Source organism: Hippopotamus amphibius, chromosome 11 (assembly GCF_030028045.1).
Source record: "Hippopotamus amphibius kiboko isolate mHipAmp2 chromosome 11, mHipAmp2.hap2, whole genome shotgun sequence".
In the NCBI taxonomy this organism is placed as follows: domain Eukaryota; kingdom Metazoa; phylum Chordata; class Mammalia; order Artiodactyla; family Hippopotamidae; genus Hippopotamus; species Hippopotamus amphibius.
Genome location: NC_080196.1, coordinates 64,026,651 through 64,042,652, shown reverse-complemented (window position 1 = coordinate 64,042,652; position 16,002 = coordinate 64,026,651). Strand labels below are relative to the sequence as shown.

Sequence of the window (16,002 nt, the reverse complement as noted above, 5' to 3'; positions counted from 1 at the left end):
CAACATTTTAGGCAGAAATGTTTGATCAAGGCAGAGAGGAGATGCAGTGTTTTATGCACGTACATGCATGTATGAGACTCTGAAACCCAAGTTAGGATTCAGGGCAGCAGAAGAAGGGCAGTAATGCTGCAGGTAATAAACGCCATCGTGTTTGAAGAAAGGGGAAATTATGTCAGCCTAGAGAAGCTTCTTGGGTCTTTGACCAAACAGCCATGCAGATTTAGTGGATGGTCAATAAATATTTATGAAATGGGTTTTAATTGAAATGTTCTCCTACCTAGGTTTTTCATACACACGAGACAGTAAAGTTACTATTTAGATATTTTTTGATGTTTTAACATAGCACTTTATGCGAGGGTGAGTCAAAAATTATCCGCACTCTGGCTGTAGAATTTATTTTAATTAACTTTTAGAAAAGACAAATACACCATTTTTCAACATAATCTCCTTGCTTTTCTTTTTTTTAATTAATTTATTGGCTGTGTTGGGTCTTTGTTGCTGCATGCGGGCTTTCTCTAGTTGTGGTGAGTGGGGGCTACTCTTCGTTGCGTTGCTTGGGCTTCTCTGTGTGGTGGCTTCTCTTGTGGAGCACAGGCTCTAGGCACATGGGCTTTAGTAGTTGTAGCACATGGGCTACAGTAGTTGTGGCGCACGGGCTTAGTTGCTCTGCGACATGTGAGATCTTCCTGGACCAGGGATCCAACCCGTGTTCCCTGCATTGGCAGGCGGATTCTTAACCAGTGCGCCACCAGGGAAGCCCCTCCTTGCTTTTTAATGCACTTTGTCCATCTGTCAACAAGCTTTCGTATTCCCTCATTAAAAAATGTTTTAGGGTGAGCTGCAAGCCATGAATGCACCGCTGTCTTCACTTCTTCCTCAGAAGGGAATCTGGCTCCTTCTTGATGGCTAACACTTGTGTGACCTTCCTTGAACTTCTCTATGAATTCATATACACTTTGTGACAAAACACTTTCTCCATACTGCACACAAAGTCTTCAATAACTAACACCAGGTACACCCGCAGACCACAAAAACGAATCACTGCGCGCTGCTCTTCTTTCGTGCACATCACAGGTGGGGCATCCATTTTTGCTCACACCGTAATTACGAATGAACTGATGTAACACATTCACACCTGCACAGCAGTGACTGGGGAGACAGCAGCCTTGAATGGAGAGCGCTGATAAGACAGTGCGGCCAATAGAAGTTTTAATATAACCGGAGTGTGTATAATTTTTGACTCATCTTCGTGTATTCCTTAAGTCAGTAGCTGTTTATGGAACACCTGCAGTGTGTCCGAAGCCGGGCTAGGATCCGGGGATACAAGCTAGATACAAAAGGCAATACAGGTTATACCTAGTTCGGACCCATTCCTTTACTACCAAGGTTCTCCTTGACACATTTCTATCCAGAGCAGTCACCTTCCTTTTTCTCTGCTTTCCCCAGTACAAAGCAAAGGTGGAGCAAGGTCCCTGGACAGAAGTAGTGGTCACCCAGCCCATCTCACCATTAGACGGCCTTATAGCACGAATGGGCAGTCTGTGCTCTGAATGTCTGAAACGGTAGTAGGCCATGCAGTTTCTGCACAGCTGAGGTGATCAAGCCAAGCGTCTTCAAATTCTGTTGTTCTTGAAAGGAAAATATTTTTTATAACCTCCTTTTTCTGAGTTGTGTTTTAAAAAGTTATAGTTTATCAGTCATGTAGACACTATTTAAAAAAAAAAAGAAAGGCATGTCAGAAGTCCCTGTTGAATGTTTGGGCATGTTAGAATTACACACCTGGAAACGGAAGAACTGAATTGCTTGGCAGCTCTTAAAATAACCATCACTCCGCAGATTGGGTGTTTTCCACCCTGTAACCATTACATAATTCAGGCCGATTGCAAGTTACCTCTCTTTGTCGCCTCCCTTGCAGGAGTTTGTTCTTATCCAAGTATTAACACTCATAAGCTTTTGTGACCAAATTATTTGACAATAAGAAGCATATAAGTGTGAAACTCATGACAGCACAATTTCCTGCAGTTTCTCTCGACATGCTCCCTAAGGAGGATCACTTCTCCACTTTGATTTCTTTTAGATTACGTTAGTATGACAATTCATGGTGTATGGGAACTTTAAAATTACACATAATTGTGTTTAAATTCAGTGTTTTTTTTTTTTTAACTCCTTTCCTGCCTTTTTTCTTTCCTTCTTTTTTTTAACTAAAGTTCAGCTCCATTCTTTCTATGTCTTCTGTGATCACTATGATTGAATCTCAGAAGTAAATACTTATACATTCCCCATACTAATTTGGGTTCCTCCTAATACTAGAATTGTGCTTAGAAAAGCAGGTGTTCTGGGATTAACCTGTGAAATATACAGAGAGCAGTTTGTTACAGAAAAATGCTGTCTTATGTATCACAGCCTGCATGAATGTTACATGGTGGTTCCTCTGTAATTGCTGGGGGCTTCCTGTGGTACCACTGCTGGCCTTCGGGGCTTTCTCTGGCTTCCAGGCCTCTTCTCCAGGAGCGGTGGGGAAGAGTGCTCGCCTCTAGAAAGTACAAGATGGTATTGGTATTGGTATTGGTACTGGTATTGGTGAGAGCTTGTGGACCAGATGTGAGGGGGAGTTACAGTAGGGAAGGAACCCTCACCTGCAAGCCTTGGAGAGCAGGTAAAATGGCTTCGATCTGGGAAGAACCCCACAGCTCCCAGTCCCAGGGACAGTGACTTAAGACATTAAAAAGGCAACGTGAGTGAGTGGTCCATGGTGTAGAAGTGGACTGCAGGTCTGTGCTGGTTGGTTCACATCACTGCATCTTCGACTATACTAGAAGCCTCTTCATCATCTATGGTACCCAGAGTTCACATAGTGGCTTGGCATATAGAACTGTTGATAGAATGATATGAGCAATGATTCAGTAGAAATTCCCTGAGAAATTGGGAAAGGTTTATAAGCTTTAGGTTTCTTACCCTTAATCTCATTTGCCCCTAAAATAGGTGAGTTCTTAAAATCAGAGCTTAAAAATGGCACAATTCAGAGACTCTTCCCTGAAGACATTTGTGCCCAGAAATAAACATTGGTTCCCCACTACCTACCAAATTAAATTAAGCTGCTGCTTTTAAAGCCTTGAGCAGTCTGGCCACAACCCATCTTTCCAGCATCTCCCTCTGTTACTCCCCTGCTCATAGCCTGCACTGGCCCAAACTCATCTTTCACCAGATGTTCTAATTCCCTATTTTTGCTTAGAATGCCTCCTTTGAGGACCATCTCCAGTGCCACCCATTCTTCCTTATCATCTTCAGCAAGATGTGAGTGATCTTTCTTCAATGTTGAGAGCTTTACAAAGTCTTAGGGTCATTGAGTACCTGTAACCTCAACATTAGAGGTCCAGGTCCTTGAGGACTGGAAATGACCATGCAAGTTTGACTTGACCTTATCTGTTTGATAATGTTGATTACTCTTTTGGGGGGTTTTGTTGGGCAGAATTTTAGAACTACTTGAGTATTTTTGTGTCTCTACCATATAGTATAACACTTACAGCTGTTTTGTAATTTTGCTAGTTTTTCCATATGTATTTCTCTGGTCTCTCAAAACTAAATTCTTTGGTCCTTTAAGAGTAGAGTATTTGCTGGTTTATTGGTTTTTCATTGATTACTAAACAAGTGACATCCCTGTGTGCCACCTACAGATGGGCTTTTCTTTAGCCCGTAACCACAAAAATTAGGTAGGAAATCTCCTGTCTCTTCAGATTCTTACCTCCTCCTCAAGCTTTTTTAATTTAAATCTTGCCTTTTTACATAGTCAATGATGTAATTCAATACTTTAAAAAAAAAAAACTTTTCTCCATTCAAGTATAGGAGGTAATACAAACAAATGTATGAAAATACATGAGTGCAGACATAGAGAAACTATCTATATTCTCTGATATTACAGCTTTACAGAACTTTCTATTTTGATGACCCTAATAAGAAAACTGACCCCTTCAGAATGGGTTTCATATGTACCTTTCTAGCTTCTTTTTCATTTGTAATAAAGGCATTTCGTGCCTCCTCTCCTCCTCTATCCAGAATGCCAAATTCTCACTTCAGCTCTATTCTCGGACTTCAGCCTTTGGGACATCTCGCTGCCAGTTTCAGCATCAGACTCCCTGGAAGCCAGTGACATTTCGTCCTGCACACCATTCGTGCCTGTGCTCCAAGTGCCTCTCCCTCTTCCTCCACTTGTGATTCCCGTGTAGAAGCCAGATCTTATGGTGCGAAGCTGCATACGTCAGACAGCTTTGGAAAAATTTGATGAGTGCGTTACCCTAAAGGAAATCAGTGGTGTTAGAAACTAGAAGTGAAACCAAGCACCCAGCTCTGGGTTGTCAATTAGGTAGAAAGAAATCTTTCAAACCTTTCAAAGCAACATGATGATTCTTCACCTGCCATTTCTTTCTTGTTTCATTTGACTGAATCTTTGTTTGCATTAATAGGCAGATTTGGAGTTTTATATTTTTTATAGTTTTCCATAAGGCATTCAAATGCAAGATGATAAGTTACAGGGGAATTATGATTTTATTGACTAAAACAACTGTAAACAGTCTAGTTAGACTTTAGCGTTCTTTGCATTCCAGTTTTCAACTCAGATGGAGTTACAGTCAATTTCCATGAAAATTACTTTCACAAATACCACTCTTAAAATACCAGCTTTGTTCTGAGTATTATGTATTTCTATCTGTTATAATCCAATTATTTCTCTAAAAGTTACTTTTTAATAAAAATATGGGTACCTAAATCTTAAGCAAGGGCTATTTGGTGTGTAGATTTTTACTACATTGAAATTTCCTATTGAAAAATAGAGAAAAACAGTTTTCATTCTTCCATGATTCTTTGATGAATAAGCACCTTTAAATCAGTTCAGTACATTATCTCTAAGAAAGGTGTCACTTTTAACATTCTTCTGCAAGTTTCTTAATAAAAATCTGATTTAAAGGTAACTTTATTTTTAAAAAGTTCTCCTGGTTGTGAACAGAGAACATTGGTGTCTTTAACTGCAGTTTGCTGCAGCCTTATAAGATTCTTAAAAAGGTTTTATATCATATGAATCAGTAAAACTTGAGGGCATGTATCAGATGAAAGTCCAACCACATGGTTTGACAGGGATTTTTTAATATATCTGCTGATACTCTTGAAAATCCATCTGCCAGAATATGATTGCTGGCTTATTTCTTTTTCTGTAAAAGAAAGGAGATGGAAATGTCCTTTGACAGCTTCCTGAGTATGGAGAAGGGCACGGATGGTGTGCTTTCAGCACTCAACATAAGTCACAGAAGGCTTCTCTGTCTGTGTCTGCGGGAGTTGAAATCTTCCTGCTGGTTCTAACTCCTTTTCCTCTTCAAGGAATCGGTTTGAAAGCTATTTGTCTTTGAGACTCATTTAAAATATGAATTAAAAGTTTCTGACATAACTCCAAGCGGCGGGAAGAAGCAGGAAGCTCAGTTGAGGACCGTGGGAATCCCAGGGAACAAGCTTAGCTGAAAGCAGGTTTCTGAACTGCAGATCTTTATTTTTGCATTTGTGACTCGGGGCAGGTGAAGTAAACAGTGTCCTAAGTTCACTTTCATAGAGTTAAATAATACTGTGGTAACTGAAGCTATGAAGCAGCCGTGCTGCCAGGAATGTGAAAGATGCCTATGAAAACAGCACAGAGCTACTACCAATTTCAGCATATTTTTGTTGGATTAGAAAAATGCAGTTGAAGTTTGGGATTTTAAATTCCTTTAAAATGTTAATGTTTCAAAGAATTATTATCTCACAGTTGCCATTAAGCTCTCCAAACCTCGTGTTTGTGTAGGTAGAGCGATTTCTGCTGATGTGTAGGAAATATGTAACCCTGTGTTTTGCAGCCTCACTTTCCTCGTTAGGAAACCCTGATTTCCCAAAGGGGAATACTGCCTTCAGCATGAGGTTTGGGCGTTGGTAACAGATGCAGTTCTACAGTGCGATCAGTTCAAGGAAAGACAGAGCTGAATGCAGAAACAGAGCTGGAATGATTTTGTGATTATTGTGTAAAAACAGTATTCTAACAGGAAAGATATTTAATAGTCAACTGCTGAAGATGACAGAAAATATGGTTATGTTGTTGAGGGTATCAATATCAAGAGCTCAAAGAGTACCTGGAAGATGTCATCTGGGAAGGGCAGGAGTGGGTGCTCCTCAGAGCATCCCTCCAGATGCAGCTGTGTACTCCTGTCTCCTATAGCAAGTACGGCAAAAGATGGTGATGGCTCCAAGGAAGTGCGCTGGGAAAAGTCTTAGTAATATGAGGATGAAACACAGTGTTGTCTCCTAATTAGTAGAAATATCAAGTATCCCTTGAAAGACAAGCTGGTGATGGACTGTGAATTAGAGAATCATCTAATTTTACAGCTTAGAGATCTGTCCAGACCAGACATTTTGCAGCTAGAAATACTGTTGGCTTAGAAGGGTGTGATGACATGTCACAGTCCATTCAAGATGATTGAGGCTTAGATCCAAGGACCGACAGTCTGGTTCTCGATCCTTCCCGCCCCCTCCCGGGTCCCCACTGATATTAGTTGGAGAGAGTAAGCTTTTTAAAAAGTTGTTTGCCTGTAATGATTTCTGTAACTAAAGGTATAATTGCATAGATGTGTCCAGTAAATAGACGTTGTCGTTCTTTTCTTCTGACCCTTCATTGGTAGCAAATGAGATTGTGGAAAGTGGTAACTGAACACCTCAGTGACATAGGCTTTTCTGTATAAGGGTTCCTTGGCCTGGGAGAAAATCAGATGGGCAATTTGAGTAGCTGTTCGTGGCTGAACCCAATATAGCTTGATGTCTTCTCCACAGATTGTGTCCCATTTCTGGGAAAGTACTGTGAAATCTTGACAGCAGTAATATATTTTTTTTTCGAGGAACATAAGAATTTATTTATTTATTTCAATTTTTATTGTACGATGTTGCGTTAGTTACAGGTGTACAGCAAAGTGAATAGTAATATATTATTGAGAGAGGATGTGCTTATTTTATTTACATATATACACTATATGTGTCAAATAAAGTTATTATGAGTATATATACTAAAATATAAAACCATGACCTTGGGGCAGAGTCATGAGCCCAGGATTCTCCTATGAGGAGGAAATGAATAGCTGACACCCTTCCCATCAGTCTGAGAGGTTCACATGTGCTCTTGCAGTTTCCTTTGTGACTCCTTATAAAATTATAATCTAGCAAATTTTCTAGATTCTCTTTGAACCCTTACATTTTATAATTCCTAGAAGCAGCATAGAGAAGAAGAAAAAAAAATTTTAACTGAAGTTCAGAACAGAGTGTAAAGTCTACTTTTGTTACTTTTGTTAGCTGAACGACTTTCTGAGCCTGTCCTGCAGTCTGTGAAATAGGGTGATGGTAATGAAAAATCCTTACCTCCATGGGGTTCAGAATGTTTAAAATAGATATGAAAGATTTAATAGATTTTACACAAATGTAGGTGTTTGCATTTCTTCTATTTTTTGGCATAATTCAGTCCATAAACTTACTCAGTAATATTTCTTTTCCCTTCTGTTATCTGAAATCTTCCTTTAAAAAATGTCAGTTTATCCTGATATTCTTCTGTTGAGGTTCTGAGATCTAGTAAACATGAGATGATTTGTCTTCTCACGCTTTTCATGATTTCATAGACTGGAATCATACATCCTCAAGTCTTTTGAGTCTGGATATTCATTTTTGAGTTCTGCCTTCATGCGGTGCCCAACTGTTCATTTTGAATTCGTGTCCCCAGATTTTTCAGCTCCATTATGTCACTTTTGATATATAACAACTGAAACCATCCTTAGGGCTATAGGCGCAGGCATAGCATAGCACTGTATAGAGACAGAATAGTTTCCTTTTTTCTGCTTATTTCTGCTTATTTCTAGAATCTTGTTGACCATCATAACTGCAGTAGCACCTTGAGCTGATGGGCTTAGAGCATAGCCCACCGTAATTAATCTCTTGGTGAGCACAACATCCTACATGTTGTATTGCTTTCACCTTGACCTTGGTGTGATAGCTAATATTCAGCCTTTTGAAGCTTATTTTTCCCTTTTCTGAAGACTGATTTCCAGAGTGGCTCTTCTTTTGGTTAGGTTTTTGTTTTGTTTTTAATGTGTTTCTACCCCATCAATTCTTAAAAGAATATATAGCAACTCTTCCAATAATATCTCATATTTGGGACTTTGGTAACTTTAGAATTTTATTATTTATCATTCCCTGTTGTGGTTCAACTGCTACACAACCTGTAGACCTTCATTCATTAACCAGATATTTATTGAAGCCCACACTAGGGCAGGTACTATGGTAAAGGCTTGGATACAGAGGGGCCCAAGACAGGTTAAAGTGAAGACTCTCTTGAAACCTACATTCCAGTGAGGGGGGCAGTAAATCACAAACCAACATATGAGTTAACAAAAAAAATACCAGACATAAAACTAGGTGAGGTGATAGAGCAACTGGGGGGCGGGGATCACTTCAGATGGCATGGTCATGGAGGACTGCTTTGAGGAGGTGACCTCTAAGCCTTGATCTGAATAGCAAGAACGTGGAGTAACAAGGAAGCCAGTGTGAAAGGAGCTCCAGGGAGAGGTGGACAGAGGCCTGGTCACAGGACACTGCTGGACAGGGAAGGAGTTTGGATATTGTAGTGGTTTCATAGGAACCACTGTTGTATCCTTAGCAACGGGCGGTACGTGAATAATGGCAGCCTTGGCATGATTTGATGAAAGTGGGATCTGTGTAAAATGTTGGCCACGTTATTGCGAGATGAATGAAATGACCCCTGTATCTCTACACCTGTCAATGAGGAACATTCTTATTTGTGGCTGGCTAGCCTCTCAGGACAATGGCAGTGATTCCTGAATTCTCAAGTTAGTTGGTACCCATTTTGTCTGATTAAGGAATAAAATACAGAATTTCAAGGAGGGAGTGGTCACCAGAGCCAAATACTATTCAGAGGTTGAGTTGGATGAAGGAAGAAAAGTGACTGTTAGATTCAGTAACAGGGAAGCTATCAATGGCCTTGAGCAGAACGTGGTAAGATTGGAAGACAACTGAATTGATTTGAATGGTAGCTGAGACAATGGAAATAGACAATTTTGTGACGTTTTCCTGTGCATAGGAGGAGATAAATAGCATAGTAGCTAATGGATCTTGTGGAGTTAAGGAAGTTTTTTTTTTTAATCTTATTGTGTCCAAGTCACATGATACTAGAGCATGCTTGCACATGTTAAGAATAGTCCATCCATATGGAGAGAAATTGCCGTTGTGAGAGAGAGTGAGGATGGTTGCAGGAGTGACATCAACGAGGAGGTGAGGGGAGATGTGATCCGGAACACACGTGGAGGGGCGACCTTTGGTGGGAATCTGAACAGGACAGCCCTGCTCAGGTCATGCCTGCGTGTGTTTCCTGCCCCACAAGAACTGCTGCTGATGTGCTTAATAGCAACGATTAATGTCAAGGTATCCTTTTTCATGATGTCTCTTTTAAGCACTAGAGATTTGAGGAATGGAAATTGAAAATACCCAAATGGACATAACTAGAGGCAATAGCAAATCTTTAGCATAGTTTCCAAAGTCAATAAGATATTTCTTAAAAATTCTCAGGGGCTCTTCTGACTCTAGAAAATGACATATGATATTATACCTAAATGATCATGTAGCATAGCATTTACTGGAAATGCTGTTGTGATCCACCCTTTCTTCATTGTTTATTGAAAAATTAGTCAGCTTATTTGATGCTCACTTGGCTTCAAAATCCATAGGAAGGTGTGAAACGCCTAGGACAGCAGGTAGCAAGTTGTGCAGTTGGGATTCTGACCAATTTTTTTTTTTTTTTTTTTTTTTTTTTTTTAACTTCAGCGCTCAGGCTTTTAGACCCTCAACAAATATGGAAAGTTTTCCATATTTTTTATTTATCATTTTAAACCTAAAAGAATCATAAGAAGATAGGACAAAAGTTGCACATAATCTCACTTTTGAGTTTGCAAATCTAAACCAGCACTATAATGAAAACGTATTAGTAAACATCACCAAGTAGGACTTAGTCCAGGAATGCAAAGATGATTCAACATTAGGAAATCAATGATGATGATTGATCACTGTTAATCAAAGGAGGAGAACATTTTTTATTGTCTGCATGGTAGTTGAAAAGGTAGTTGGTGTATATATTTTTATACCTTATGTATATATATACATGTATATATGGTACAACAAATGCATTATTTTATGCATTGATTTCTCCCTGGAAAACCACAGAGAAATAACTGAAAATTTATTATAACTCATGAGTAATAACTCTATAACAATAAAAGTAAATGTTTAAAAATCAATAACTTTCAGTAATCTAGATAAAATGGATAAATACCTAGAAAGACATAAACTACCTAAAATTTAAAAAACAGAAATTCTGAATAGACTTATATAACAAGAGATTGAATTAACAATTTTAAAAAAAATTTCCACGAAGAAAAGCCCAGGCCCAAATAACTTATGATGAATTCTACCAAATATTTAAAGAAAAACTAACACTAATCCTTTACAACCTCTTCCAAAAATTAAAACAGGGGACTACTTTACAGCTCATTCTGTGAGGCCAGTATTACCCTGATACCAAAACCAAACAAAGGCATTACAAGAAAGCTATAGACCAGTATCTCTTATGAATACAGACACAAAAATCTTCAACAAAATACTAGCAGAATAAATCCAGCAACATATAAAAAGGATTATGCACCATGATCATATGGGATTGCTGCAAGGTTGTCTTAACACACAAAAAGCAATCGATGTTATACACCATATAGATAGACTAAAAGAATAACATCAAGAAAAAGACAGTCCTCAGAAAAGAAGAAAATATTTGCAAGTCAGATATCTGATAAGAGACTCGTATCTGAAATGTAGAAAGAACTCTTAATAACTCACCAATAAAAAGGCATTTAACCCCATTTAAAAATGAGCAAAGGATTTACATAAACGTTTCTCCAAAGAAGATATACAAATGGTCAAAAAGCATATGAAGAGACTTTCCTGGTGGCACAGCGGTTAAGAATCCACCTGCCAATGCAGGGGACACAGGTTCAAGCCCTGGTCCGGGAAGATCCCACATGCCGCGGAGCAACTAAGCCCATGCTCCACAACTACTGAGCCTGAGCTCTAGAGACCTCGAGCCACAACTATTTAGCTCACATGCTGCAGCTACTGAAGCCTGCGTGCCTAAAGCTCGTGCTCCACAACCAAGAGTAGCCCCCGCTCACAACTAGAGAAAGCCCTTGTGCGCAGCAATGAAGACCCAACACAGCCAGTAAATAAATGAATAAATAAATATTTTTTTTAAAGAAGCGTAGGAAAAAGACATTCAACATCGTTAGTCATTAGGGAAATCAAATCAAAATTTACACACACCAGGATGGCTAGAATCAAAAAGACAGTAAGTGTTGGTGAAGATCTGGAGAAACTGGAACCCTCATACGTTGCTAGTGGGAGTGTGAAAATGGGACACTTGCTTTGGAAAAGAGTCTGACAGTTCCTCAAAATGTTAAACTCAGAGGTTCCATTTTCCACTCCTAGGTATATCCCAAGAGAATCGAAAACCTAGGTTCACACAAAATCTTGTACGTGAATGTTTGTAGCACCATTGCTCATAATAGCCCCAGAGTGCAAACAACTCAGGCGTTCATCAATTGATGATGCAGTCAGTAAAATGTGTTACATTCATCCGCTGGAAGATTATTCAGCCATAAAAAGGAGTGTGATGTTCTGATACGAGCCACAGCGTGGATGAACCTGGGAAAGATTTTGCTAAGTGGGTGAAACTAGACACAGAGGCCACATATTTTGTGATTCCATTTATATGAAATGTCCAGAATAGGCAAATCCATAGAGACAGAAAATAAATCAGTGGGAACCAGGGTCTGGGGGGAGGAGAGAATCCAGAGTGGCTGCTGATGTATATGGGGTTTGTTTGGAGGGTAATGAAAATCTTCTGAAATTAGAGTAGTGATAGGCGCATGATTGTGTGAACGTATTAAAAACCACTGAATTGTAAAGTTTAAAAGATTGAACTTCATGGTATATGAATTATATTTCAGTAAACCTCTGTCATTACATAGTAAATAAATGATTAATTTTTAAGAAGATCTGTTTTCTTCAGACCATGAGTGAGAAATTCAAAATTACAATGGAAAGAATAAATGCATGATAGAATTTGAGAAAATTTTGAGGAAATGGAGAAGGGAAATTATTCTACAGATAGTAATACATATGTATTGAAATAACGAAGAGTGTGAAACTGTCACGGGGACAGGACCTACCCTCCCCCCAAAAAAACCCTAAAAAGACTTTAAATGCATGTATTAGGAAAGTTATGGAGAGTAAAATTAGTGATTCCTCGGTGGGAAAAGTATAGATTATTTACGAAATGATGGTGTTCAACACCTAGCTAACTTAGTTGGCATTTGGGGTTGAAAGTAGCAGAAAATAATTCTGGCAAGTTTAAGCAGAGACAGATTTACAGAAATGATATTGGGCAGCTCAGAATCCATGGGGAACCAAGCTCAGAAGATGACAGCAACCAAAAGATGCTAAGAAACTAGGAACAGAGCCTCCCTTGATTCACTGAGCTAGGATAGTTAGGGTGCTGCTGTGCTGCTGAAGCCTCCACTAGTCCCACCGCTGCCACCTTGACCAAATTCTAATGGTCCCTGCGTGTTTCACTCCCTCCCTCAAGACTCTGAGACCCAGGCAAGAGCATGCAAAGGCGGAACCTAGGCCACGGGCCTGCATCTTACCGCTGGGTGTGGAGAATGGGATATCTGCCCATCTTCAGTACTGTGGTGGGAGGCAGGGCCCGGTTGCATCAAGTCAGATAGGAAGGTGTCCAAATGCTGGGGAGCCAAAAATGACATTTCCACTAACATTTGGGATAACTAAAATTAGAACCATCCTCTATATCATAGGCCAAAATAAATTCCACATGGATTCAGAATGTAAATGTAAAACTTGAGACCATAAAAGTACTTAAAGAAAATACACATGAATATTTATGTAATCTTGGCTTGGGAAAGTTGCTAAGCATGATATAAAAATCAGAAGGCCATTAGAAATGTCAGTAGAGAATATTTAATGATCCGGAAGGGGAATCATGGTCTGTTAAATTTTTTAAAAAATAGAATGGTATATGCCAGAATATTAACTGTGATTTTCTCTGGATGATGAGACCAGAGATGATTTTTCATTTCTTCCTTCACACTCTATAGTCATTTGTTTTTTGTTGTTTTTTTCCCCCAAAGCTGTTATTACTTATTAAAATTGGAAGGTGAGTGATTTGCTTGGTGGGTTTGTAAGAATACATAGATACCGCTGTCTCCATAAGTAAATTTTATGCTAAACACTACAAAAGTGAAAATAACTCTTTAAAGAGGAGGTAATGAGACACTTGTGTTTAGATACCCCCATCTCTGTAAAAATCATGTTGAGCGGCTTTTGGTATTGGCTCCATCTGGTGGCACTTCAAAAGGAGGACCTAAATAATTGAATGACAGTTGTAAGAATGCCCCCCAAGATCATGGTGCTTCTCTCACCTCCTCCAGTGTTTTTTGTTTTGGTTTGTTTTATTTTGTCTTGTTTTTAAGAGAACCCATCTGCTTGACTACAGAAGTACCAGTTTGTACGTAGCGTATTGGCATCTAAAGGAAGCATCACAGATGTAAAGATTCTGGAGGTGATGTTTGTTGTGGCCTGTATTTCATCACTTTATACTCTTACCTACAAATAATGAACTGCCCCACCATCTCCTGTTGTAGCAGCCTTTAGATTCTTGACATCTGGTTCCCTCCTTTTTTGGATTCCTAGCTCAGTAAAGGATGCTCAACATCTATTTGACATAAGAGACCAAGTGGGCTCTTCCTGTGTAAAGGTGAATCACCCAAACAGAATGAAAGGCTTCTCACAGAAACCTTGATGCCAAAGGATGGAGCAGAGCACTTTATGTTCAGAAAGGCATATCATTGACATGTTACAGAAACAGACCAAGAGATCTGGAGAAGCAAAGAAGGAAAGAGAACACAGAAATGGCCATTTGTTTCCATTCTCACCACTCAGTTGCTTTTCCTGCTTGTAAAAGAAGAATTATCATTCTGACTTGGAATTTCTTTTTCTAAATGCCTTTAGCCTTTACTGTTAAGAAGACATGAATCAGTATGTATGATCTTTCTGGGATTTTCTAGCTGAAATTGTCATGATCTAAGAGTTCTTCATAATATATATATAATATATATATTATGTGTATATATATATTTATATGAAAGACTTACTAATAAACCCTTTCTTCTATGACCGTTTCCTCAGGGGACTCATTGAACATGTCTTATTTTTATTTCTCAGTCATAAACAGCATGACCCTGAACTTCTATAAGTTTCAGAGTCTCCTTGTCTCCATCCTTCATGCTAATATAGGAACCCCATTGCTCTGAACTGGAATTAAATTGGTATACAACTGTTTTTGGTATTAGATGGCTTAGCTAAAGAGTTTCACCTCAGTCATTTTGCAGGATGGATATAAAACAGCTTGGGTGGCATATGCGTTATTTTTTGAGCTCCATATTTCATGTAGTTTGCTCATATTGAAATTTTCTGCTATTTTTCTCTTATATATTTTAATGATTTGGAGCCGGCAGCAGCTAGATGGAAGGAAAAATATGTTCCTTTTTTATTCTGATAGAAGCTAAGAAGAGTTGTTCTTACCCTGATTTCCTTGGTGTTAAAGAATGAAGTTCTGTTCATTGTTTGTGGAATCTGGTGATGCTCTGGTGAGCAGCATTGGTACCACAGTAGTTTGGGGTGGGGAAGTGGCAGGAACTGCATCGAGGCACATCCCTGCCCTCCAGCACCCAGCCCAGGTGGACGAGGAGGTGTGGGTGCAGTGAGGAGAGGAGCACACACGGCAGGAGGGCTGAGGGCTCCGGGCTCCCTCCTGCCCAGAAACCCTCAGTCGCACATGGTACAGCCAGGCTCACACCGGTCCTTTTCTTGTCTCTTTCCAGGAGCAGCCTACTGCCAGTTCATGGACATGCTCTTTCCAGGCTGCATTAGTTTGAAGAAAGTAAAATTTCAAGCGAAGTTGGAGCATGAGTACATTCACAATTTTAAGCTTCTGCAAGCATCATTTAAGCGAATGAATGTTGATAAGGTAGGAGACGAGCTTTGTACCTCCATAAAATGCATTGTCTTTGTTTAAATTTGTTTTCGTGCAAAAATCCAAAAATGTATCAATGGAATATACCTTGATATCGCCACAGTAGGTTGAGTTCTGTACATAGCATAAAACATCACCCCTCGCTTCCCATATTTGGATGAGTTTTTTATTTAAGGAGATTTCTGAACTTGTAACCGTTAGACTAAAAACTCTAACAGAAATTATGAATGCTAAAGTGTTGTTATTCTGTGTTAGCCTTGCAGATGAGAAATTTTTATGTGGCCAGATGCCACTGTGGTTGTGTGTTTTGTTTCTTTGAAGAAACGCCGTATTACAGTAGAAATAACATGGGTTTGAAGCCCCGCACCGTGACTTGAGCAAGTTATTTAAATTCTTTGAGTCTGAGTTTACCGATTTGTAAAATGGGACTAAAACTCCCTCCTCTGTGGTTTATGAAGTTAAAGTGAGGGACTGCACATCAAAGCGTCCAGTATATACACTCAGATTCTCATTTCAGTATCTGTAAAATGTTCTTTTACCCCCTTTGAACTTGATAATTTTGTCCTAGGGTGATACAAATGAAGCTAGACCAGAGTCATTTCTTCCCCCCATAAGGACTGTTGCTGAAGCCCGTTCAGTCTGTCCTTGTTTCCTGCTACTCAAGTACATATTAGATTCATAGCCTTTATTTAGGATGTAGCTCTTGGCGGAAACAGGTTGGAGAGAAATGAATTTTGAATAAAGGAAGAGAGAAAAACCAGCAGGGGAGAAATGGAAAGCTT

At 39.3% G+C, this 16,002-nt stretch overlaps 1 protein-coding gene across 5 annotated transcripts in view; it reads left to right on the top strand.

The window, feature by feature from the left end:
- Positions 1-16,002, top strand: part of MAPRE2 (microtubule associated protein RP/EB family member 2) — a 152,434-nt gene that overhangs the window by 97,689 nt on the left and 38,743 nt on the right. For all 5 annotated transcript variants that reach the window (XM_057699705.1, XM_057699703.1, XM_057699704.1 and 2 more), the window contains one exon: positions 15,069-15,214. In XM_057699705.1, the coding sequence (XP_057555688.1) occupies positions 15,069-15,214 (146 nt within the window). The remainder of the gene's footprint in view (positions 1-15,068; positions 15,215-16,002) is intronic.